The sequence below is a fragment of the Cricetulus griseus genome, chromosome 6, assembly GCF_003668045.3.
Source record: "Cricetulus griseus strain 17A/GY chromosome 6, alternate assembly CriGri-PICRH-1.0, whole genome shotgun sequence".
Classification (NCBI taxonomy): Eukaryota; Metazoa; Chordata; class Mammalia; order Rodentia; family Cricetidae; genus Cricetulus; species Cricetulus griseus.
The window spans coordinates 105417749-105439951 of NC_048599.1; the positions used below are offsets into that span (position 1 = coordinate 105417749).

Below are 22203 nucleotides of genomic sequence, written 5' to 3' on the forward strand. Positions count from 1 at the left end.
CTTGCTGGTCAGAATGTTTGTTGTGAAGTTTGAGTTTGGCCATCAACCACGAATCATGGGTTGGAATCAAAAGCTGAGGTTAACTGGGCAACAAAGTGGCCTTAAAATATTACCAGAATACTTTAAAGAGGAAACCCCCTCTCATTTTTATAGGTACTAAATATCAGGGATTTTGTTTTATGCTATTGAGCCCAATCTTAATACACATTTCAATTGTTGGCACATTACTCCTTTATTAGAAATCGTAAATGAGAAATTATTTCAACACCTGAAGACCAAACTACAACAGAAGATTCCATAGGCTCAAAATTTTGAGACATTTTGGCAAGAGTTCTATGTAAAGTATATCCTTTGCGAGGCATGGCAACATCATTCTTCCTTAAAAAGGTTACTGGACAGACATCATTTCCACCATCGCCTATATAAACAATCCGTGCATATCTCACTCCCTTTTGTAACTGTTTATCTACAAAATCTAGCAAAACTGCACTTTTGCAAAGATTCTTTGGGCAACTATTGCAAGAATGAGCATGGCAATTTTTCACTGTGAGAAGACCATTGTTATCAAAAGCTGCTGGATTTGTAAACACATTATCAAAGACATCATGAAAATCAGCAGCTTCTAAAACCCAATCTATGAAGACTGAATTTGAATCTGAAATAATGATGCAATCAAATTTATCCTTATTCATTCTTAGAAAGTTGAGAAGCTCTATCATCCCCGAAGTGAAAGGCATTGATGTCACTGCTCTTCTCATCTCATCTTCTTTTACCCCTTCATCTCCCAAATACTTAAAGACTCTGCCCATAAATTCTGTCCAAAATCCCTTTTGATAAGAATCTTGTAGTTCCATAGGAAGCTCTTTGTTTGGAGCACATTGTACAATCCAGGTGTCACTATTGTCATCTATGATTGTATTGTCGAAGTCAAATACCAACAAAACTTTCATGGTTCCAGAAATAGATTTGGGTTACCCTGAAAAAGAAGAATTATTATTCCCTAAACATACTGTGTTTACATATCTATTACACTTAAGATCAAAAGTAAATGTTAACTGGCTAAGAGCTAGGTGTGGTGGTACATGCTGTGTCATCTTAGCACTTAGGAGGCTGGGGCAGAAGAAGCAAGAGGTTGAGGCTGATAATGAGAACTTTCTAAAAAATGAATAAATAAACTAGTTAACATGCTAAAGCAAGGAGTATAAGTTAGTGAGTAAGGATTTTGTTTGAGATGAGGTCTTATTATTCACCTGTCTGGTTTGAAACTGGTTATGTAGGCCACACTGTCCCGGTACTAAGAATAATCCACTTGCTTCTGCCTCCCAATTGCTGGAATTAAAGGTATGTACCACCATACTCAGCCCTTATTATGCACTAAAGAAAAATTTAAAAATTTTCCCGCATGTGAGTATTTTGCTTACATGTTACGCGTACCACATTGTGTCTCATACGCAAGGAGGTCAGACGAGATCACTGGATCCCCTAGAACTGGGGTTACTGGTGATGAGCTTGCCATGTGGTACTGGGAATTGAACCTGGTCCTATGGAAGAGCAGTAGGTGCTCTTACCCAATGAGCCATCTCTCTCCAGTCCCCGATTAAGCTTTTTTTTTTTTTTTTTTAGGACCACCACTTATTTTTTCTAAGATAACTACTACACTTACTTTATTAGCTTATAATATTTATAATGATCCTTGTATCAAATAACAGACCATAATATATTATATTCTGTATACTAAGTTTTGAACAAATTTAAGTCATGTAACTTCATAAAGAAGGGCTGGAGAGATGGCTCAGAAACTAAGAGCTTCCAGAGGTCCTGAATTCGATTCCCAACAACCACATGGTGGATCATAGCCATCTATAATGAGATATGGTGCCCTCCTCTGGAGTGTAGGCATACCTGGAGGCAGAACACTGTATACATAATAAAAAAAAAATCTCCAAGAGAAATGGAAACATTAAGTTGGCCACAGTTAATATGGGTGAAAACCATTACATTAAAAAATAGTAATCATGGGGCTGGAGAGATAGATGGCTCAGAGATTAAGAGCACCGATTGCTTTTACAGAGGTCCTGAGTTCAATTCCTAGCAACCACATGGTGGCTCACAAGCATCCATTATGCGATCTGGTGCCCTCTCCTGATGTGCAGATATACCTGGAAGCAGAATGTTGCATACATAATAAATAAAATAAAAAAATAGTAATCATATAGAATTCTAAGAAAAAGAAAAAAATGTCATTTGTAAACAAAAGAACATATATTTTTGAAAGATCACTCAAACATTTCATCTAATTTTATTTATTTTAAAGATTTTTATCTATTTATTATGTATACAACATTCTGCTTCCATGTATATCTGCACACCAGAAGAGGGCACCAGATCTCATAACGGACGGCTTTGAGCCACCATGTGGTTGCTGGGAATTGAACTCAGGACCTCTGGAAGAGCAGCCAGGGCTCTTAACCTCTGAGCCATCTCTCCAGCCCTTCATCTAATTTTAATAACCTATGAACTGTAATTGTTGTCACTCTCATCTTAAAGATATATAATCCAACTAACAAAGCAGTTGATATTAGAGATGGAATTGTGGTCTCAGGTCAGCTTGGCTCCAATTTCATGTTTTTAAGTATAACATTCAACACTTGGTGTGGTGGCAATGTCTTTAGTCTCAGCACTTGGGGGACAGAGGCAGGAGGATCTTTGTAAATTCGAGGACAGACTGGTTTACATAGGCACTTTTTGGACAGGCAGAACTATGAAGAGAGACCCTGTATAAAAACACAAAACCACATAAAACAGGATCTTACCATGTAGCCTTGACTTACCTACAACTTTGTATATAAAAGTTCAACTTGGAACTCACAGTGATACACCTGACTCTATCTCTCAATTAAGTACTGTGATTAAAGGCACATGCCACCACATCGATTTATTACTTTAAAATAATACTAATTTGGTAATTTTTGTTTTTGTTTTTCAAGACAGTGTTTCTCTCTGTAGCCCTGGCTGTCCTGGTAGAGCAAGCTGGCCTCCACCTGCCTCTGCCTCCAGAGTTCTGGAATTAAAGGGTTCTACCACTGCTCTTTTAACTCTTAAAAAAGCACAAGAGTGAAATAAACACACATTTAAGGTTGATCTAAGAGTATTTTCCCCAATTTTAGATTTTCTATCTTTTTAATATATTATTTTATTAAAATGACTTACCCAAAGTGGCACTTGCAGTCCAATTAATTTTATTTCAGCATAGAGCTTAGGTCACTAAAATCTTTAATTTGCCAGCTGTCTTTAAACATTACTCCATTTCTGTATGCAGAGAGATTTCTCTGATGTGCAGCATAGGTATGGAAACTTCTTAACTCCTAAAATTAATAAGGTATTTAAAAAGCTTAAAATGTATGTTTTCTAGTTGGCTCCCTTTACCTCCTATCAAGAAAACATGTACTGGCAATGTAGAAACAAAATTTGATTATAAATACATACTTGAAATAAATATAAAAAAGAATGTCATATGGAAATATTTTATCTAGTTAATAACATCACAAATGTTAAGTCAATTGTATTTCACCATTTCAGTTTTTCTTGTTAAAAGGGAAACACATTTTATTATCAATAAATATACATATATCAGTGTAGGGGACAGTGTAAACTAGAAGCTGGCTACAGGTGTGCCTGACCATGCCTGTCAGGGCATGGTCAAGGTGAGGTCAGCATGACTCGTGATAGGGTTTTAAGGGGCGGCAAAGCATATGGGAGTGCCTTCTCTCTGGCCTGCCTGCCTTGCTGCCCTTGGCATGCTCTGGCTTGTGTTTGGCTGGTGGTTTTCTAATAAAGGATATGTTTATCCCAAGCTCCTTTTATTTCTTAATATATCAGTGATGTACTTAAAATTAAAATCTACAAAAATTAGGTACCTGCACAGATAAACTTTTAACAGTGTGAAGTTACCTGAAAATTCTTTTATTAATATTTGGAAAACAGACCAAGCATAAATGCTCACACCAATAATCCCAGCACTCAGGAGCTAAGGCAGGCATAATGCTGCATGCTTGAGTCCAGTTTAGGTTACAATGCGCAATATGAAGAAAACAGTGAGATGACTCATATAGTAAAACAGTTGCTGAACAAGCCTGGCAAGCCAAGTTTGACCCCTGCAAGCCACTCATGGAGAGAAACTCACAGTGGAAAGAGAAGACTCTTAAATGCTGTCCTCTGACCACAGAGTACTGCTGCACTCACTACACACAAACACACACCAATATGTCGTATTAAAAAACAAAAACAAATCTGGGTGGTGGTTGTGCACCCCTTTAATTACAGCAAATGGGAGGCAGAGGGCAGGTGGATCTCTGTGAGTTTGAGGCCAGCTTGGTCTACAAAGCAAGTTCCAGGACAACCAGAGCTAGTACACAGAGAAACCTTGTCTCAAAAAAAGAGAAAGAAAGAAAGAAAGAAAGAAAGAAAGAAAGAAAGAAAGAAAGAAAGAAAGAAAGAAAGGAAAGAAAGAAAGAAAGAAAAGGAGGGAGGGGAGGGAGGGAGGGAGGGAGGAGGGAGGGAGGAGGGAGGGAGGGAGGAGATCAAACAACCAACTTTCTCAGGACTGGAGAGATCACTGTTTAAGAGTGCATATTGCTCTAGCAGAGCACCAAGTTCAGTTCTCAGAACCCATGTCTGATGGAGCAATGTGGGAGCCTACAATGATTCCATTCCATCTTGGCTTAAAGTCAGAGAGTTCAAGCTTGTTCTTGTTCCTCAAGGCTAAATATCAGGATGTTTGGCCAAAGGCATGGTTTGAGAATTAATGAGGTGATTATGCTTGTTTGTTCCTTGAACCATGGAAAAGAAATCTTTTCCCCTCCCCTTTTGCTTTGGGTATAAAAGGGCTATGAGAAGTAAATTCAAGGCTGCTGTAGTATTCACTGAGAGCCCTCCCGATTCTGTCTTCTGTCTTTCGTCTCTTTCTTTCTCAATCCTGTCAGCTGGCCTCTGAACTGCACAGAATACACACAGACTAAATAAGTAGTCAAATAAATAAATAAATAAGGGGTTTGAGAGGAGGCTCAGCGGTTAAGAGCACACACTACCTTTGTAGAAGACCCAAGACTGAGTAGCTTACCATCCCTGTAACTTCAGCTCCAGAAGGATCTTCCAGCTCTAGCCTCTTCAGGAACCTTCATTCACATGCACATACTCTCACACAAACACATGTACAAACATATACATAGTTAAATATAATAAACATAAAATATTTTATATGACAGTGGCAGGGTCCCATTGAGTGGTTTAATGGTTATTTTCAGTTTTACTTGTGAAACAATTTAAATTAATATGTAGACATTTTAAAAACAAAATCACAAGTAAAAATCACCATTAAACCACTCATTAGGACCCTGCCACTCTCACATGTTGCTTGAAGAATACCTCTACACTGGACAACATTAAAACACATGGATGTTGTCCCTTGTGATTTGAGTTTCCTCAGCTCAGAGTTCCTGTCCTATAACGGAACACATGCATGTGACTTCTTGCCAACTCTTCATTACTCTGTGGGGACAGGGGCTCAGGAAAATTAAGGCAAAATTTGCTGCTGAAACAGCTACCACTGTAATTCACTGATCCCTCACAAGGCATCGTGGGTCTCATACAGAATTATGCAAGTTGCTGGGGTTTTTGTTGTTGTTGTTGGTTTTTTGAGACAGGGTTTCTTTGTGCAGCTTTGGAGCCTATCCTGGCACTTGCTCTGGAGACCAGGCTGACCTCGAACTCCCAGAGATCTGCCTGCCTCTGCCTCCGAGTGCTGGGATTAAAGGGCGTGTGCCACCAACACCCGACTTGCAAGTTGCTTTTTAAATTCCTGTCATGTTTTAAGCTATGCTTCCAAGTCACTAGTGTATGTGCACAAAGTTCTGTTTACAGATATTTTTATTAATCCTTCTGTACTTACCAGCATTATTACAGTGGAACATCTGATAGAAAACCTGAGGAGAAATAGCACAACTACGTGTTAGAACTTTCATTACTGAAAATCTTACTCGTTGTCATTGTGAGGGACAACAGTTCTTGCTTAATTAATTGATAGTGCCAACTACTTAGTAATGAAACCATTTGTACATCGGTGTGCCAGGAAAGTGTAGGGGGAAAGGGCCAGCCAAAGAAACACACCCTGAGCAGAGCCAAAGAAACACACACTGGCCCTAGAATCAGAGTCAGTGAAAGATATATGCCCTGGCCCTGAAATTAGAGCCAAAAGGCTGAAAAGGGCCAGTGAAAGAAACACACTTTGGCCCTGAAACCAGAGCCAAATCTGCCCCTGACAAACTAAGCAGAAAACCAACCAATCCCTGAACATGAGATCTAGCTAATCTGAGCTCAAGCGATTGAAATCTGACCAATCCCACCCTGGAAGAATTACACCCAAAAGGAGCCCTATACAAGCCCACTGCCTGTTCAGTTTGCTGCTGTCTTCCTTCACCTTGCTAGAGGCAGCCACTCTCCTAGATTCTTCCATCCCAATGGAAGAATGAGGTTTGGGTGACAATCTTCTTTTGCCAGAGGAGCCTGGGCAGAACTGAGCGGAGCAAGGCTGGGAAATTTTTCCCTAGCCCAGCAGAGTTGTTACATAGGGGAAGCCTTTCCCTAGAGCAAGGCTGTAAGCTGCTACGTTTACTGTGAGCTGTGGTATTCCTTGGCTCCTGAGTGCCAGAATACTTTTCCATCTGAGCTGTAACACTCACAGAAAGCCTCTTTAGAGATCAGTTACCAGTCCACTTTAATGTACCCTGGTGTCACTAGAGACTGGCTCCCAAGCACACTAATTATAATTTATTTACCAAGCAGTTTGGTATATATTAAAGGTCTTAACGTGAATGTCCTGGGGACAACATTCAAACTTTTAACAGTCCTATATAACAACAATCAATAGGGTCTCATCTAGTCCTGGCCATGCCGCACAAACCAAATAATTTAAAAACAGCTTTTATGTCCCTTAATCCCTGGGGTTCTGTGGTCAAGCGGGGTCTGTCCTTCACCTCGGCCCGCGAGGAGCAGTGTGGGGGCTCGCAGCGAGCCTAGGCCTCGACTTCCACACTAGCCGAGCGTGTGGAGAAGGAGACACCGGCCTGGCAGGATCCTCATTGACCCAGGCCCGGGTCGCAGCCGGCATCCAGCATCCGTTCTAGCATCCGCCGGTTGGTCCTCGAGCCTGACGTAAACGCCGGATCGCGAGCGCTGCGCCTAGCCCGCCGCTCTGCACTGCACAGGCGCACTCCCCGCACCCCAATTCCCGGCGCAGCCTGGGCTCCTTCCTGGTTCCGCTTTGGCGACCAATGTCACTTCCGGCGTTGTTGCTAAACAACCAAACGGTTTGGCAACCATACTGCGCTGAACTTGGCGTGGCGAGTAGTCTACTCACTCGGTCTGGTCTCGCGGGGCTCGGCTAGTTAGAGATGCAGGCGCGCTTTGGACGGCGCTCCGCACAGTCGAAGGAAAGCACAGGTGAGCTCGGATTGTTTCTAGAACCACGGCCTAGGGTGACAAGTGAGGGAGGGCTTCGGCTGCTCTTTCAAAGGGCCTTTGCCAGGTCGAAAGCATCCCCAGCGAGTATCCTTGGAAGTTAGGCAGGTTGGCCTTCAGGTGAATGAGTGGAATAAGGAAGACAACTCCCTGGGGTGCACAGTAGAAAGTGCACGGGATTTGGGGTAGAAAAAGCAGAAAGCTAGACGTCTTTCCCCCCAACTGCCCCAGCTGGCCAGATACTTAGGAGTCTGTTTTTTGCCTTGTAGCTTTGAAGCCTGCCCTGGAGCTCGCCCTTGTAGACCAGGCTGGCCTCGAACTCAGAGAGATCTCCCTGCCTCTGCCTCCCTAGTGCTGGGATTAAAGGCGTGCGACACCACCGCCCCACTAGTCTGGGGGCTCCTAGCTTTGTTATTTGTTGAATAAATTTTGGAATGCCGTTTGGAAATGTTATTGATCTATAAGTATTAAGTCGCCATTCTGGTGCAGACCTGTTGAGTAGTCTTTTCTGAAGCTCAAGGAATTATCTCAGTTCTTTCCACTCTAAAATTAAAACTCACCCCTAGTCAAATGCTTTAATAGTGTAAAAAATATGGTACATAAAGTAATTAAGGTGACATACGATTTGATATTGTTGTAGATGTGGGCAAGTAGGACTTCTAAAGAAATCTTCATCAAGTCCAACTACAACAGTTTAATTGTTGTCATGGTAACCAGTAGATTCTTGGAAATTTGAACTAGCTTCATGTTTTGCCTGAACTTTGTAACAATTGCACTGCCCCCACCCCAGAGAACCTGAATGAATACCTGTTCAGTGAGAACATTACATGTCTTGCCCAAGTTTACACATGAAGTAAATCACCAAAGATTAAGTTTCCCTTGATTTCATAAAGCCTTGTTTTTTTTTTCTCATTCTTTTTTTTTTTTTTGAGTCTGAAGCCATTCTTAATTTACACATTTGAGGCAATTTCCAGATCTACTCCACTACAGACATTTCTGAGAAAAAAAAAATCATGTGAATTCTTCCTGGGAAAGCATTTAATATATTTTTTTTATGCATTAGGAATGAAGAACACCGAAAGAGATGAAATTCCCTATCCACCTCTGCTACCTAGCAAGGTAGATCTCAACCAGGTCACCATAATTCCACATGCTGAGTGGGAAAGGATTCGGGATAGCCTTGACAGGTTGACAAGAGAGGCGGCGGCCCTCCGTGCAGAAAGAACAGCAAAGAAAAAGATTCATGTTCAATCACAAGAGTTGGTAAAGCACTGGACTAACACATATGCAGTAAGTATCAACCTTCCAGAACTCAAGTGTTTTGAACACTGACTGTTACTTCTTAGTACTGTCTTGTACCTTTTATCAATAATTTTATATTCAAACTGTCAAACACAATGGCACACACTTTCAAGATCTTTAACATACTATAAGTGACCCAATTAAGGTAAACATTTTGTTAAATTTTGGCAAAAATGTATATGCCTCCAGAACCATCATTACAGTTAACATAGTGAACATATTTATCACCTAAAAGTTTCCACATTCTGTTTTAACTCCTTGTCACTCCTTTTTATAAATTACTGTCACCACTCATCTACTACTTATTATTATAGATTTTATTCAACAGAATCTGAGAGTTATTCAACAGAATCTAAGTAACACTCTTTGTATTGCTAAGTAGTATTCTAGAGTTTGATACAGTACAGTTTATTTATCTGATCACTTGATGGTATGGCATCAACCAAATGTTGGCATCTGGTTGACTATTACAAATATAGTTGCTGTGAACATTCATATATGAGTCTGTTTATGGACATATGCTCCCATTTCTCTTGAGTAAATGTCTTGATATAGATATATATAGTGAAATTATATGATTGCTGTATATGTAACTTTGTGATTTTCTTTTCTTTTTGTTTTGTTTTTTAAGGCAGAGTTTATGTAGCTCTGGCTGTCCTGGAACTCTCTCTGTAGACCAGGCAGGCCTTGAACTCACAGAGATCCGACTGCCTCTACCTCCCAATTGCTAGGATTAAAGGTATCTACCACAGCCCAGTGGCCAAACATCTTTTGATGAACTTGTTTTCCACCTCTTCAGATTTTTATGATTAGGTTTGTTTTTCTTATTATTATTAATTTTAGAGAACTTTAAAAAAAACATATTCGAAGATACGTGGGGTGGTGCATTCTTATAATCCAACTACTCAGGAAGCTAAGGCAAAAAGACCTTAGATTCAAGGTCAACTTGGATTACATCCTGAGTTAAAGGCTAGCCTGGTCAACATACCAAGACCCTGTCTCAAAAGCCAAACAAACAATAACAAAAACAGGGCTGGGAATGCAGTGCAGCTGGTAGAATGCTTGCTTAGCATACATGAAAGCCTGGATTCAGTCTCTAGCACTACTCAAAGCCAGGCATGGTGGGCCATGCCTGTAATCCCAGCACTAGGAGATGGCCAAAGAGAAGGAAAAGTTCAAGGTCGTCTTTGACTATGCAGTGAGCTTAAGGCTAGCCTGGGCTCCGTGATACCATCTCAAAGAAAATGTATGTATTTGAAAATGTATCCTCTTAGTGTGTATCTTGAATCATCATTTACTTATCTTGTCTTTTAAAAGACAGAAGATTCATTTGCCTTTTGAGATTTCTTTACACTGTCCAGGTTGACCTCAAAGTCAGTCTTAAGTATCCTCCTGCCTGGCTTCTGCCTTCAGAGTAGCTGGAGTTAACAGCATACACCACCATGATTGGTTAATAGAAAAGTTTTTAATCTTAATGAAGTCTTAGGATTGTAGAGATTCATTATATATCCTTTTAATGGTTTTGGATTTTGAATCATGTAAATGTGCTGCCCACTTAAAAAATGAAATTAAAAATTAATTCAGGGCTGGAGAGTTGACCAAGTAGTCAAGAGTATTGACTACTCTTCCAGAGCACCTGGGTTTGAGTCCCAGCACAGGCATGGAGGTTCAGTGTTCTGTAACTATAATCCCAGGGCATCCCAACCATCTCTTCTGACCTTCTTGGGTATCAAGCAAGCATGTGATGCACAGATATACATTCAGACAAAACACCCATGCACATAAAGCAAACGAACAAATAAATTTAAGGGTTAGTTCAAAGTGTAAGTTCATGTTTACTAATAAATTATGCAAACACAATAAAGATACATAATGAAATTCAAATGATCTTATATTGATAATAACTTTTGGGTCAATTAAATTGAAAAATCAAAATGAAAGATTGCTTTTGGGTTAGGGTGATCACAACACCTGGGTTTGATCCCAACGAGAGAGAGAGAGGGAGAGAGAGAGAGAGAGAGAGAGAGAGAGAGAGAGAGAGAGAGAGAGATTGATTATTGTGTCTTTTCACAGGGAATGAAAGAACAGAAACTTAAAGCCAAGCAAAAGCGTGACGAAGAGCTTGAAGCAGAAAGACAAATTCTTGATTTGGAAGAAGAAATATACAAACAAGGAGAAAGAAAGAAGGCCATTGAAAATGCAAAGCAGTACCAGTTTTACCAAACAGAAAGAGTGAAAAGCTTTCATGTACTATCTGGCTTCTCTTCTAATTCTATATTTGTATATTTAACATGCATAGTTAACAGTTTTTCTAAATATTTATACACAGTTTTCTTAAAATACTGCAATTTTTTTGTAGTCAGGACTTCTTCTCAGTAGAGTTATGAAAGAACGTGATGCTCAGATTCAGTTCAAAAAGAATTCAGTAAAATCAGACAAAAAATGGGAGGAACAAGTGAAACTCGACGTTGAAAAAGCTCTCAAAGAAGAGAAAGAAAAAGAAGAAAAACGACGCAGAGAAAGATATGCTCTTGCTGAAGATCATCTGAAACAGTATGTATCCGTGACTTTTTATTTGTCTCTCTGATAATGGATATAGCTTTTCCCCTGATTTTGCAACTAATGCATGCCAAAATACATGATAGAAAAAAAATACAAAGAAAAAGATTAAAATTCACAGTTAGAGTCAAGTATGGTGATACATTCTGTAACCATAGTACTTGGGAGGCTGCCATAGGGAAATTGAGAATTGGAGGCCAGTCTGGTCGACATAACAAAGACCATTGAGATGCTCAATGGGTAAAGGCGCCTGCCACAAAGCCTGACATGAGTTCAGTCCCTGGGAGGAAAGAACTAACTCTGCAAAGTTCTCTTCTGACTTTCACAAGTGCACAATTCCACACACATCATGCAGGCACACACACACATTTACACATACCTACTAAATTTTTCTTAAAGAGATGAAACACAGGGCTGTAGAGATGGCTCAGTGGTTAAGATTGCTGGCTGCTCTTCCAGAGGTCCAGGGTTTGATTCCCAGCACCCACATGGTAGCTCACAACCATCTAGTTCCAGGGGACTTGTACCCTTTACTGACCTTTTCAGACACTACGTAGATGTGGTATACAGACATACATGAAAACAAAACACCCATAACATACAAATCGAATTAAATTTTCAAAAAAGACAGAAAAGTCTGGTGGTGGTGCTACACACCTTTGTTCCCAGCACTCAGGAGGCAGGCGGATCTCTGTGAGTTCAAGGTCAGTCTGGTCTACAAAGTGAGTTCCAAGATAGCCAGAGCTGCTGTTATACAGAGAAATTCTGTCTTGAAAAACCAAAGGAAAAAAAAGAGAGAGAGCTCGGTAGTAGAGTGCTTTCCTAACATGCATGAGGTCCTAGGTTCAATTCCCAGCACTGTAAATAAGTAAATATAAATAAAGAAAAACCAAAACCTCACTTAATTCATACATTCATAATGTATATTAGTTCATTGAAAAATATAACTCCCATTTGCCAGCCACTATTCTAATCATAAAAAACAGGGTACATTTTTTTCCTTTGGAAGTTCATAAGCTGGGAAAGGAAGGTACAGAATGGCCTAAACAAATTAGGGTATGATGATAAGTACTTTGGAAAAATATATGTAGAAAGGTAGGTAAATATATAAAATGGATGCCTGATTTAGTCTAGAGTAGGCTTGCAGAAGAGGTGGCTCCCACTTTTAATTCTGGAAAATGAGTAGGGTAACCCATGAAGAGTGAGGTAGAAGGAAAGGCATTCTGAACAGATGGACCAGTATGAGAAAAGACCCATAAGTGAAAAAGAATCTGGTGGATTTGGGGAACCAGCAGTAGGTACTATGGCTGTAGTATAGATAACTAAGGGAACATTGTAAAGATGAAGTTACAGAGGCTAGAAAGTGCTTCCAGGCACTTATCTTGTAGTCACAAAACTTGGAATTACTCACTTCTTTAGGAAAAAACTATAATTCTTTTAATGACAATGAAATGAAAACTATATCTCACTGAGGAATTACTCTTTTTGTATATATATCTTAAAAATTGCCTTACCAAGGGCTGGAGAGGTTGCTCGATGGTTAAGAACACTGGTTGCTCTTGCAGAAGACCTGAGTTCAGTTCCCAGCACCCACATGGTGGCTCACAACCACCTATAACTCCAGTTCTAAGGGAACCAACACCTTCTGACTTCCATGGATATGTGGTACACATACAAACATGCAGGCAAAACATTCTTGTCATAAAATAGATAAAAATTTTAAAATGTATTACTATTACTGCCCTGGTGATGGTATAATATGTCCACATGTTCTTTGATAACTTTTTTTCAGAGGATGGTGTCTAATTTGTTTCCACTGGCTGAAGTACAGGCTTTACATATTAACTCACTGCCAGGGACCAGGATGTGACAGAAGTGATAGTGAAGTGATAGTGTGTGACATTTCAGATTAGGACATAAAGGTATGTGGCGTCTTCCTGGCTTGTCCCTCAGACAGCTTCGTAGGTAACATGACTGTCATCTTGTAAGACACAAAAGCAGGTCTATGGTTAGGAACAGGTGGCAAAAAACTGAAGGTGTGTGACAGTGGCTTTCCTGGCCTTATAAAGCTTTGACCCCGCTGCAGCCACAGTCCTGACTAACAGTCGAGCGGCGTTCTTTTCATAACCACCCTTCTCAGCCACCCCGAGCTCCTGACGGTCAGGAATGGCATGAGATATAAATGTTTATTGTTTTAAACCACTACATTTTGAGGTATTAGCAATCAGTTATTAAAACTCCTGTCCCTATGCCTAGACAAGTAAGACATATAACAGCATTGTAAAGTAGTGCCTAGGCACCAGACCTAAGGCAGGCTAACCTGTGGCACTTTGGCCGCCATGAGTCTGCCTTTCACTAGCATCCTGAAGACAGAGCAAATAAGGAACCATGGAGACATAAATCCCCAGATAGAGATTTTAACCAAGAAATTAAACACACCTATTGCAAAGAACATAGCCAAGTATCTATTAACCATACATATTTCTCATTCCTTTGTAGGTAGTTAATCTTTTCTGTAGGAAGAACCTCATAGACCTTGCTTAAGAAAATTTTACTGCTGGGCTTGGTGTGGTACACACCTTTAATTTCTGTACTTGGAAGACAGAGGCAGGCAGATCTCTGAGTTTGAGTCCAACCTGATCTAAATAGTGACTTCCAGGCCAGCCAAGGCTTTGCAGTAAGACCCTGTCTTAAATTTTGTTTGACTGATTGGCTTTGCATCACTTTCCCATAGATTCATTCCTTTACAAGAGGGCAAAAAGAAAGAAGAGGGCCTAAGTGATTTTCATCCATCTTAGAGCTCCCAACCACTCCTGTGAACTCTAGTTTTATATAACCAGCTCCCTCTAAGAGACCTCCATTACAGAGTCTCAGTGGTACTTCAGAAAGGGTCAATTCTCCACCCCTGTAGTGGACTGCCCCAGTGGAACCCATATCCACCCACTTCAAACCAGAAACCCCATTATCCACCTTGATCCCTCATTTTCTTTAAATGTTCCAAACAAGTGTGTAAGCACTTCATGCTAATTTGTTTCCTTCCCAAACAAGTCTTGAATTTATATTTATAGCTATCTTCTTAGCCTCAGATGCTCTCATCTATCACGTGATTATTGTATCAGCCTCTTAATTGACCCCACACTCTCATATTTCCCATTTCCCTTTGTTATTCATCATCTATGACATTCCATTAAAATGAAAATTGGTTGAAGTATTCTACTTTCAGTGCTTCAGTAGCTTTGCAGACATTTGGAGTCAAGTGAATACTTGGCCCTGCGGACTCTGACTTCATCTTTTCTCAGGCTTGTCTCCTACCACTTGTCCATTCCTAATTACCCTGATGCACTCACCTTCCAGGGCCTTGAGTACCTGCTAAGAACTTTCTAGGCTCAGTACTTCTCACACACTACTTTTTCTCTCTGGAATTTACTCCCTGTTTTTTATCTGTGGTCTTCTTGTCAGCTCAGAGAGCCCTTTTATCTCTTAGGGTGCAGCTCAGTCTGGAGAGGTCTGTATGACTCCATTGTTAATCTTTTTTCTTTTCTTTTCTTTTTTTTTAAGTTTTACAACAAGTTTATTGAAGAATATTCATATGAAGGTAATCACTTTTGATTTGTCATTAAAAAAAGTTACATTTCTTTATGCTGTGTACTAAAGGGTAAGAGAACAGAGTCACATGCTTCTCTCTGTGGAACCCTTGGGTTACAGTATAGCACAGTGTTGTCATTTCTGCACCGTGAGAATAAATTAAAAAAAGTTTCTTCTATGTTTTTCTTCAAAAAGCGATGAAAATAACAGAAGGTGGCATAAAAAAGCCGAATTTCTCTACTTATTCCGTAGTATTGGAGCCAGTATTTTTACCATCACAGGCTACAATTTTCATTTTATCCACTTTAATAAGTTCTGTCACCTCTCTGAATTCAACATCATTCAATACAAAAGTCCAACATTATCGCAGAATCTGTATGTATTTAGAGAGCCCCTGAAATTGACTCTGTTCCTGACTCTCTGAGCCAATGCTGAATTTATTGCTTTATCAAACTGAAGTAGAACTTGAAGGGCAAGCTAAGGAGTGAGCTCATCAAGGCTTTCTTGAAGACTGTTTCCCAAAATCGTATTTCTGTATAACTGATATGCCATGGCTTAAAATGGAGCAATTACTTTTTCTTCAGGCTTGCATTGATGTCCTGAGGGAAGGCGCTTCCGCCAAGGTGCTAGCAGAGCCGGGCAGGGTGCCCGCCGCCACCACCTCCTCAGCCACGGAAACCACAGCGCTGGGCCAGTGACCCGGAAGTGCTTCTTAATCTTTTTTCTTATTCTCTTTCTTTATTATTTTCCAAGACAAGGTTTCTCTGTATTGCCTTGTCTGCCCTGGAACTCACTCTGTAGACCAGGCTCTACTAGTGAAAGGAGCGAAGTTATCATTGACATTATTTATAATGATTAAATTTTTAATTATCTGTGGGTAAAGATTTTGGGTAATTTGACTTAATGCAAATTTAGAATGTTGACAAATTTCAGGTCCTCTGGTTCAACAAAGAAATAGAAACATTTGTATCTTATTTTTAACTCTCATGTTTAGAGCAGTCTTTGGTCACCCACAGCACTTCCCATACACTGGGCAGCTTTTACTAATCAACCAGAATAGGCTACGTTAGGTCATAAGAGTTCTTTTGGTATTGGTGATGGGAAATCTTGACTCTCAACTTGATCAGATTAAAAAATATTATTTATGTGTAATGTGTATAAGCCACACAGTTTGTTCCTACAAAGGCCAGAAGACGGCATCAGAAGCCATGGTTTTGTGGAATTACCCCGGAATATGAACTTGACACAGGAAGAAGCACTCTTACCCACTGAGCCCATCTCTCCAGCCCTAAAGCTGCAATTGTTTATATTTTGTTTTGTCCTAAACTTAAAAATTTTTTAAACATTCTTTTGCAAAATTGGATATTTCTATTTTTCTAATATTCTTTTTAGATCTTTGTTGTTGACTTGTGAATCTGCATCTTTGATGTGATTAGTAAACATAAAATATAATAAAATCAGCCAGGATGATTTTGAAAACCTAATTTTTTTAGAGAGCACCATTAACCTGGTGTGGCAAGGGCCAGCACAATCCTTAGTTTCTTTAGCTCCTCCTGAAGAGATGGCTCTAACTACCAAGTTGCTTTACTTTGTGTCTATGCTGAATTTCTTGGCCTACTTCACTCTGTGGCCTAGGAGAAGGGAGTTTTCCTCTCCCGTTGCAAAAAGATCCCAAGACTAATGTTTGCTTGATTTCGTGCATATAAAAGAACAGCTTATTCTTTAGCTGTCTTATTTAGTTTGCTGAATTTACCTTGAGCCGTCTATTTAGAATGAAAAACAGTCAGACTAAGGCTTGGGCTTTCCACGAGTGGGCAGATCTGTTGGATGTTTGTAGTCTTGTTGTGTGCTCAGGGGTGCCTGCCAGTTGAGGGACCCCAGGGATCCAGAATCTACTATGAACTGCTGCTGATGGGAGCACCTGGTGATGATGGTAATGGGATTTGGGAAATGAGTTGAAGAGGTGGTGCTAGAGAGAAACCTTCCAAGATAAAGGTTGTGCTGTTAGGCCAACCTTCAGATATCCCTGAAGAACTCATACATGAGCCCTGGGAATCATCAAGCATTTGGAGCTTACCACTCAGAAGGCATTAGTAGCCAACTAGCAGGGAGCCATAGGAGGAATAGCAACCAGAGTGGCTATTTGGCCACAGAGACCTCCATTGCTCTTTCCATCAAACCCAACCTCTTGAGGCCTTATCTGCAGCTTCTGCAGCATTAGCTTCTGCACTGGAGCCCACGAACTTTTCCTCTTACTTAGCTAACTGTCCTGTCTAAAGATAAAGAGTACTTGAGTCAGCTGTCAGCTTTCTTCCAAACAAAATAAGTTTTGGAGTCAGGCCATATGAGCAGTCCTGGGTTGTTCAGATTGTCTTTGTCACTGCCATTTTGTGTCTTCTTTTCCAGAAGAAAGCTCAATATCCTATCACCCCAGGTTAGAACCTGGTTCTTCTCTCTAAAATGCATCTGATTTGCTCTCCCTTACACCTATGTTTTTGCTTTAGAATAAAGGAACATAAAGAGGAAGAACAAGAAAGGAAAAAAAATGAAGAAAAAGATGCTGAGGAGATAAAGCGGCAGAATTTGCTGTATGAAATAGAAATGAAAAAAAAACTAAGCAAGAAACAGGAAGAGATAAATAAAAACAGGAAACGGTTTTTTGTAAGTTGAAAATGCCACAGCAAAGCAGTGACACAGTCAGATGCCTGACTAAGAAATGCTGGGTTATGGAACACGTATCCAGGGCGCTGTTCTGAGAGAACCCACACTGGGAATGAGCCTGTTCAGTATGGTTTTGTGCAGATGTGATTTCATTCAGGAAAGAAAATAATACATTTTCTATTTGAAATGGGTTTCCTTAAAACAAAAGCTGTGAGGAATGAATGGGGATAATTAATACATGATTTCTGTTGTGATGTCTTATGGATGTAATTTATTTGATTTCATGTTTTTTTATACTTAACATTTTAAAAAAGTTATTTTATGTGTGTGGATGTTTTTGCCTGCGTGTATGTCTGTGCATCACATGTATGTTGTGTCTGCAGAGTCCAGAAGAGGGCATTGGATCCATTGGAACTGGAGCTGCAGATGGTTGTGAGCCTCCATGTGGGTGCTGGACCCACCAGGGTCCTCTGCAAGAGCAGCCAGTGCTTTTAACCACTGAGTCATCTCTCCAGTCCCACTGGTTTTTTTTTTTTTTTTTTGTAATTTTTAAATGATACATATACAAAGTTAAAATATTAAATACCTAGAGGCAAATATTCACCAGATTTAACTTTTTCTTTTGCTGCTAATAGGTGTTATATATTTATTATTTTATTTTGTTATTATTTGTATTATTTACTTATGTGTGTATTTGTCTGTATGTGTGTCTATAGTGCATGTGCAGAGCACACAGGGCAACTTCTGGGAGTCAGTTCTCTCCTTCAACCTCATGAGTCCTCAGGGCTCAAGACCATAATATAGCTCAGGTATCCTGCCTCCTTGAGCCATCTTGACAGTCAGTCTCTGTATTTAGGTTCCAAATGGTATCAATCTGATTTTTTAGTGTCAGCCATTCTCTGACTCTTTGTTCTGGTTGTGGAGGATGTGGCTGTAGTTCTTTGTAATGCATTTCTCATCACTACTCAACAGTTACCATACTTAAGTCATTATCAATATTGTGGTAATATTTGCCTCTGCAGATCCAAGTTATATACCACAATGGCTCTAGTTCTTTCATTATGTCAGTGTTCATTTTCATTTCGTTTTAAGACAGGGTCCCCCTGTGCAACCCTGATTGGCCTCAAATTTATGATTCTCCTGCCTTAGTCCCCTCCCTCTATCACACAGATTACAGGTGGGCATCACTATGCCTACTATTACAAATGATTGCTTTTCTACCTTGATTTTCATTTGTTTAGTGACTACATTTTTGACCTTTTTAAAATTTTATGACTTGGATTTTTCTATATATTCAATAAATCTTACCAAATTTTCAGCATCTGACTGAACAGTAAGCAATTACCTATGTTGTTTTTCTTAGATCTTACCCACTGAGACTCCCTCCATCCCCTCTCCTTTAGGACTCCTTGTTCCCTAGGCCTGCTGTCTGCCTAGCTGTCGTCCTGGGGCTTCCCTTGCCACTCTGTGGGCCCACACCTGTTACTCCTGTCTCTGATGTCTTCCTATTTCTTATTTACTCTCCCTCTTGCTAAAGAATATCCTTGCATCTTTCTAAAGAAGGGTATTTGTGAAGTCAGTGATTTTTTTTTTTTTTTTTAGTTATTTGGAAAAGTTATGTTCTAAAGTTTGATGACACTGAGATTACAATTTACTTAACCATTTCTGCATTATTAAATACTTATAAATTGTTTCCAATATTTTTGTGTTATTAATATAAATAAACTTGTTATAAAGTATATGGACATAAACATTTATTCAAGTTTCTGATTATGTTGGGATAAATTTTCAGGAGAAAAATAACTGGGTGAGAAGCCATGACCATTTGACAGGCTCTTGGTAGATGTGTTGGAAGGCATTTTTGTGACAAACCATATTGTAGCATGAAAAATAAAAACCCAGGGACAGATATTGGGGTTCAAGCTGAAGATCAGAGAAGCAAAGTAGCCAGCCACTAGAGAGTTTTTACCTCTCCTAATGCTCAGACCGAAGGTGTGATCCACTAAACCTCAAACTGTTCCCGACTACACTGCTGCTCAGACTCACTGAGACTGCCCTGTGTTCCTGTCTCCTCCCGCCTTATATTCCTCTCCAGTGCCCAGGTTCTATGGCTAACTAGTGTGGCTGTTAGAATTAAAGGTGTGTGCACCATTGCCTGGCCTCTACGACTGAATAGTGTGGCTAGCTCTGCACTCTGATCTTCAGGCAAGCTTTATTTGTTAGATCATAAACAAAATATCACCACACTATACTTCTTTCCTTAAGGACCATATGCATGATAAAAGCATCATCCAGGCTGTAGAACAGCAGCAGCAAGAGGAGGAAGATGAAAAGATCAGAAAGTTTATCAAAGCCAAAAAATGTCTTCTACAAATGAGGAAAGACAAGGAAGCTGAAACACACAGGTAGGATTTAGAATTACATTTTTGGATTTCTTTACCTTATGAATATGAATGTTTTGCCTGCATGCACGCATGTGGACCACATCCCTGTGTGCCTGTTGCATTCCTTGGAACTGAAGTGGTAGATTGTGCTGAAGCACCATATGGGTGCTTGGAATCTAACCTGCATCCTCTGCAAGAGCAGTAAGTGTTCTCAACTGCTGAGCTGTCTGTCCAGCCCCACAGGTAGGATTTAACATATGTAATTACTTAAGTGCTACCTGGGACTGTTTTCTTTGGGAATTGAAGTCTTAGTGACATGACAGTTTCAGTTTGGGGCATGAGAGTTAAAGTGTACCTATGGAATGTTCCAGAACTCTCTGTGGTGGCACGCCTTTAATCCCAACACTCAGGAGGCAGAGGCAGGCATATCTCTATGAGTTGGAGGCCAGCCTGGTCTCCAGAACGAGTGCCAGGATAGGCTCCAAAGCTACACAGAGAAACCCTGTCTTGAAAAACCAAAAAAAAAAAAAAAAAGAATTGGTCTATACATGTCCTTTTCTCATGGCGTGGCTGAGGCTGTTCGTTCGGATCGACATGGATCAGAAAGAAGAGAGAGATGAATTTGGGTACATAGGCTCAGTTCATTTTCTCCTTTCCTCTCTATTCACCCGAAGACCCCAGCCCATGGGATGGTGCTGTTCAGTTCAGGATGGGCCTTCCCTCTCAGTTAACCCCCTCTGGAAGTGACGTACAGATGTGCCCAAATGTGTGCCTGGGTCTTCCTTCCTTCCTTCATCCATTTCTTCCTTCCTTCCTTTATTTTATTTTATTTTTTTTGAGACAAGGTCTTTCTACATAGCCGTAGTGGAACCCACTCTGTTCAGATCAGGCTGACCTCAAACTCACAGAGATCCACCTGCTTCTGCCTCCTGAATGCTGAGATTAAAGGCATGCACCACCGTAACCCAGAACTCTTAGATCTTTCATTAAGTGTCACATTCCCATTGAGGATTGCAAGATCACCTCAATTAAAAATTGTATCTTCTAGAATAAAACCTACAATGAGAAGTGAAAAATAAAGGAAAACTACACACTTTGTTTGTCAGCTTTACAGTATTGTTAAGACACTCCCAATTCTTTAGCCTAGAGAGAGGAAAGTTTTATTGTGGCTCATGGATTAGAGGTTTCAGTTCATATAGGCAGTTGCCCTTATTACTTTTGGAACTACAGCAAAGCAGCATACCAGGAAGAGAGCTGATCATCTCCTGTAAGGCAGGAAACGGATCCAGCCCTTTTTTTTTAATTCTTAAAATTTGATTTATTCATTTTATTTTATGTGTGAGTGTTTTGCCTGCATGTATGTCTGTGCGCCACATATGTGCTTGGTGCCTGCAGAGGTTAGAAGGGGTATTGGCTCCCCTGGAACTTGAATCAGGGCTGGGCGAGAGCCACCATATGGATGTTGGGTATCCAGTCTGGGTTCTGTGGAAGAGCACGAAGCGCTCTCAATCCTGGGCTGTCTTTCCGCACATACCCCCACCCTTTCTTTAAACCTCTTCCTGGCTGCCATTTTTCTGCTCTGTTCTGCATTCTCTTCCCTCCATGCAGAACTGACACCTTTGAAAACATGAGCTGATATAAATAATACCTCCTTTTAAGTTTCTTAAATTTGGCATTTTGTTATAGCACTGAGAAAACACACACAGGGCTGGAGGTCTTTAACATTTTTCATTGTTAAGTCCTCAGTACCTAGAATAGTATCTGTAAATAGTAAACTGTTCCATCTGTAAATGTGTTTAGAACAGTGTTTTGTAACATAAACTTAAACATTACCTTTTCCACAAAATCTTCTGCATGACTCTCACGTATTGTCATGGCCTGTACCAACATCTGCCATATGTATTTGCATAAATGTCTCTTTTCTGCTTTAGACTCTACGTTCCTTTGCCCATTCACAGTATCTTTTTCATATAAAACTTCAAAAACTCTCAATAAGTTATTGAATTTGTCATAACTAGTTAAAATATTTCTGTGTAGTCTCCTTCTCTCTTCCAGAGAGCCTGAGTTCACTTCCCAGGACCACATAATGGCCCACAGCCACCTCTGTTGGGATCTGGTGCCTTTTCTGGCATAATGGTGTACATGTACATAGAGCACTCATATACATAAAATAATACATCTTTAAAAAAATCAAATA

General features: G+C 40.1%; 2 protein-coding genes and 1 pseudogene across 5 annotated transcripts in view; 1 reads left to right on the forward strand and 2 right to left on the reverse strand.

The window, feature by feature from the left end:
* Nucleotides 1–211: 211 nt before the first annotated feature.
* On the reverse strand, nt 212–7296 carry Phospho2 (phosphatase, orphan 2). 4 transcript variants are annotated; one of them, XM_027420232.2, is made up of 5 exons: nt 7032–7296; nt 5948–5981; nt 3211–3365; nt 1422–1541; nt 212–976 (listed from the first exon to the last, which is right to left on the reverse strand). In XM_027420232.2, exon 5 carries the CDS (start codon nt 948–950, stop codon nt 225–227), a length of 726 nt encoding a protein of 241 aa, XP_027276033.1. In that variant the 5' UTR covers nt 951–976; nt 1422–1541; nt 3211–3365; nt 5948–5981; nt 7032–7296; the 3' UTR covers nt 212–224. The 4 variants fall into 4 exon arrangements, with proteins under 4 accessions (XP_027276033.1, XP_027276032.1, XP_027276031.1 ...); XM_027420231.2 differs by lacking the exon at nt 1422–1541 and adding an exon at nt 5120–5193 and having other exon boundaries at nt 7032–7295; XM_027420230.2 differs by lacking the exon at nt 1422–1541 and having other exon boundaries at nt 7032–7295.
* A 57-nt stretch (nt 7297–7353) lies between these two features.
* Ccdc173 (coiled-coil domain containing 173) overlaps nt 7354–22203 on the forward strand; it is a 29573-nt gene continuing 14723 nt past the window's right edge. Inside the window, exons 1-6 of the mRNA XM_027420229.2 lie at nt 7354–7497; nt 8579–8805; nt 10891–11064; nt 11177–11370; nt 17466–17622; nt 19888–20027. Coding sequence (XP_027276030.1) covers nt 7449–7497; nt 8579–8805; nt 10891–11064; nt 11177–11370; nt 17466–17622; nt 19888–20027 — 941 coding nt within the window. The 5' untranslated portion in view covers nt 7354–7448. The remainder of the gene's footprint in view (nt 7498–8578; nt 8806–10890; nt 11065–11176; nt 11371–17465; nt 17623–19887; nt 20028–22203) is intronic.
* Nucleotides 15045–15665, reverse strand: LOC100764124 (annotated as a pseudogene).

Bases quoted from the DNA above. Each gene is read 5' to 3' on its own strand.
- Phospho2 (XM_035446606.1), bottom strand. From the start codon at position 950: ATGAAAGTTTTGTTGGTATTTGACTTCGACAATACAATCATAGATGAC.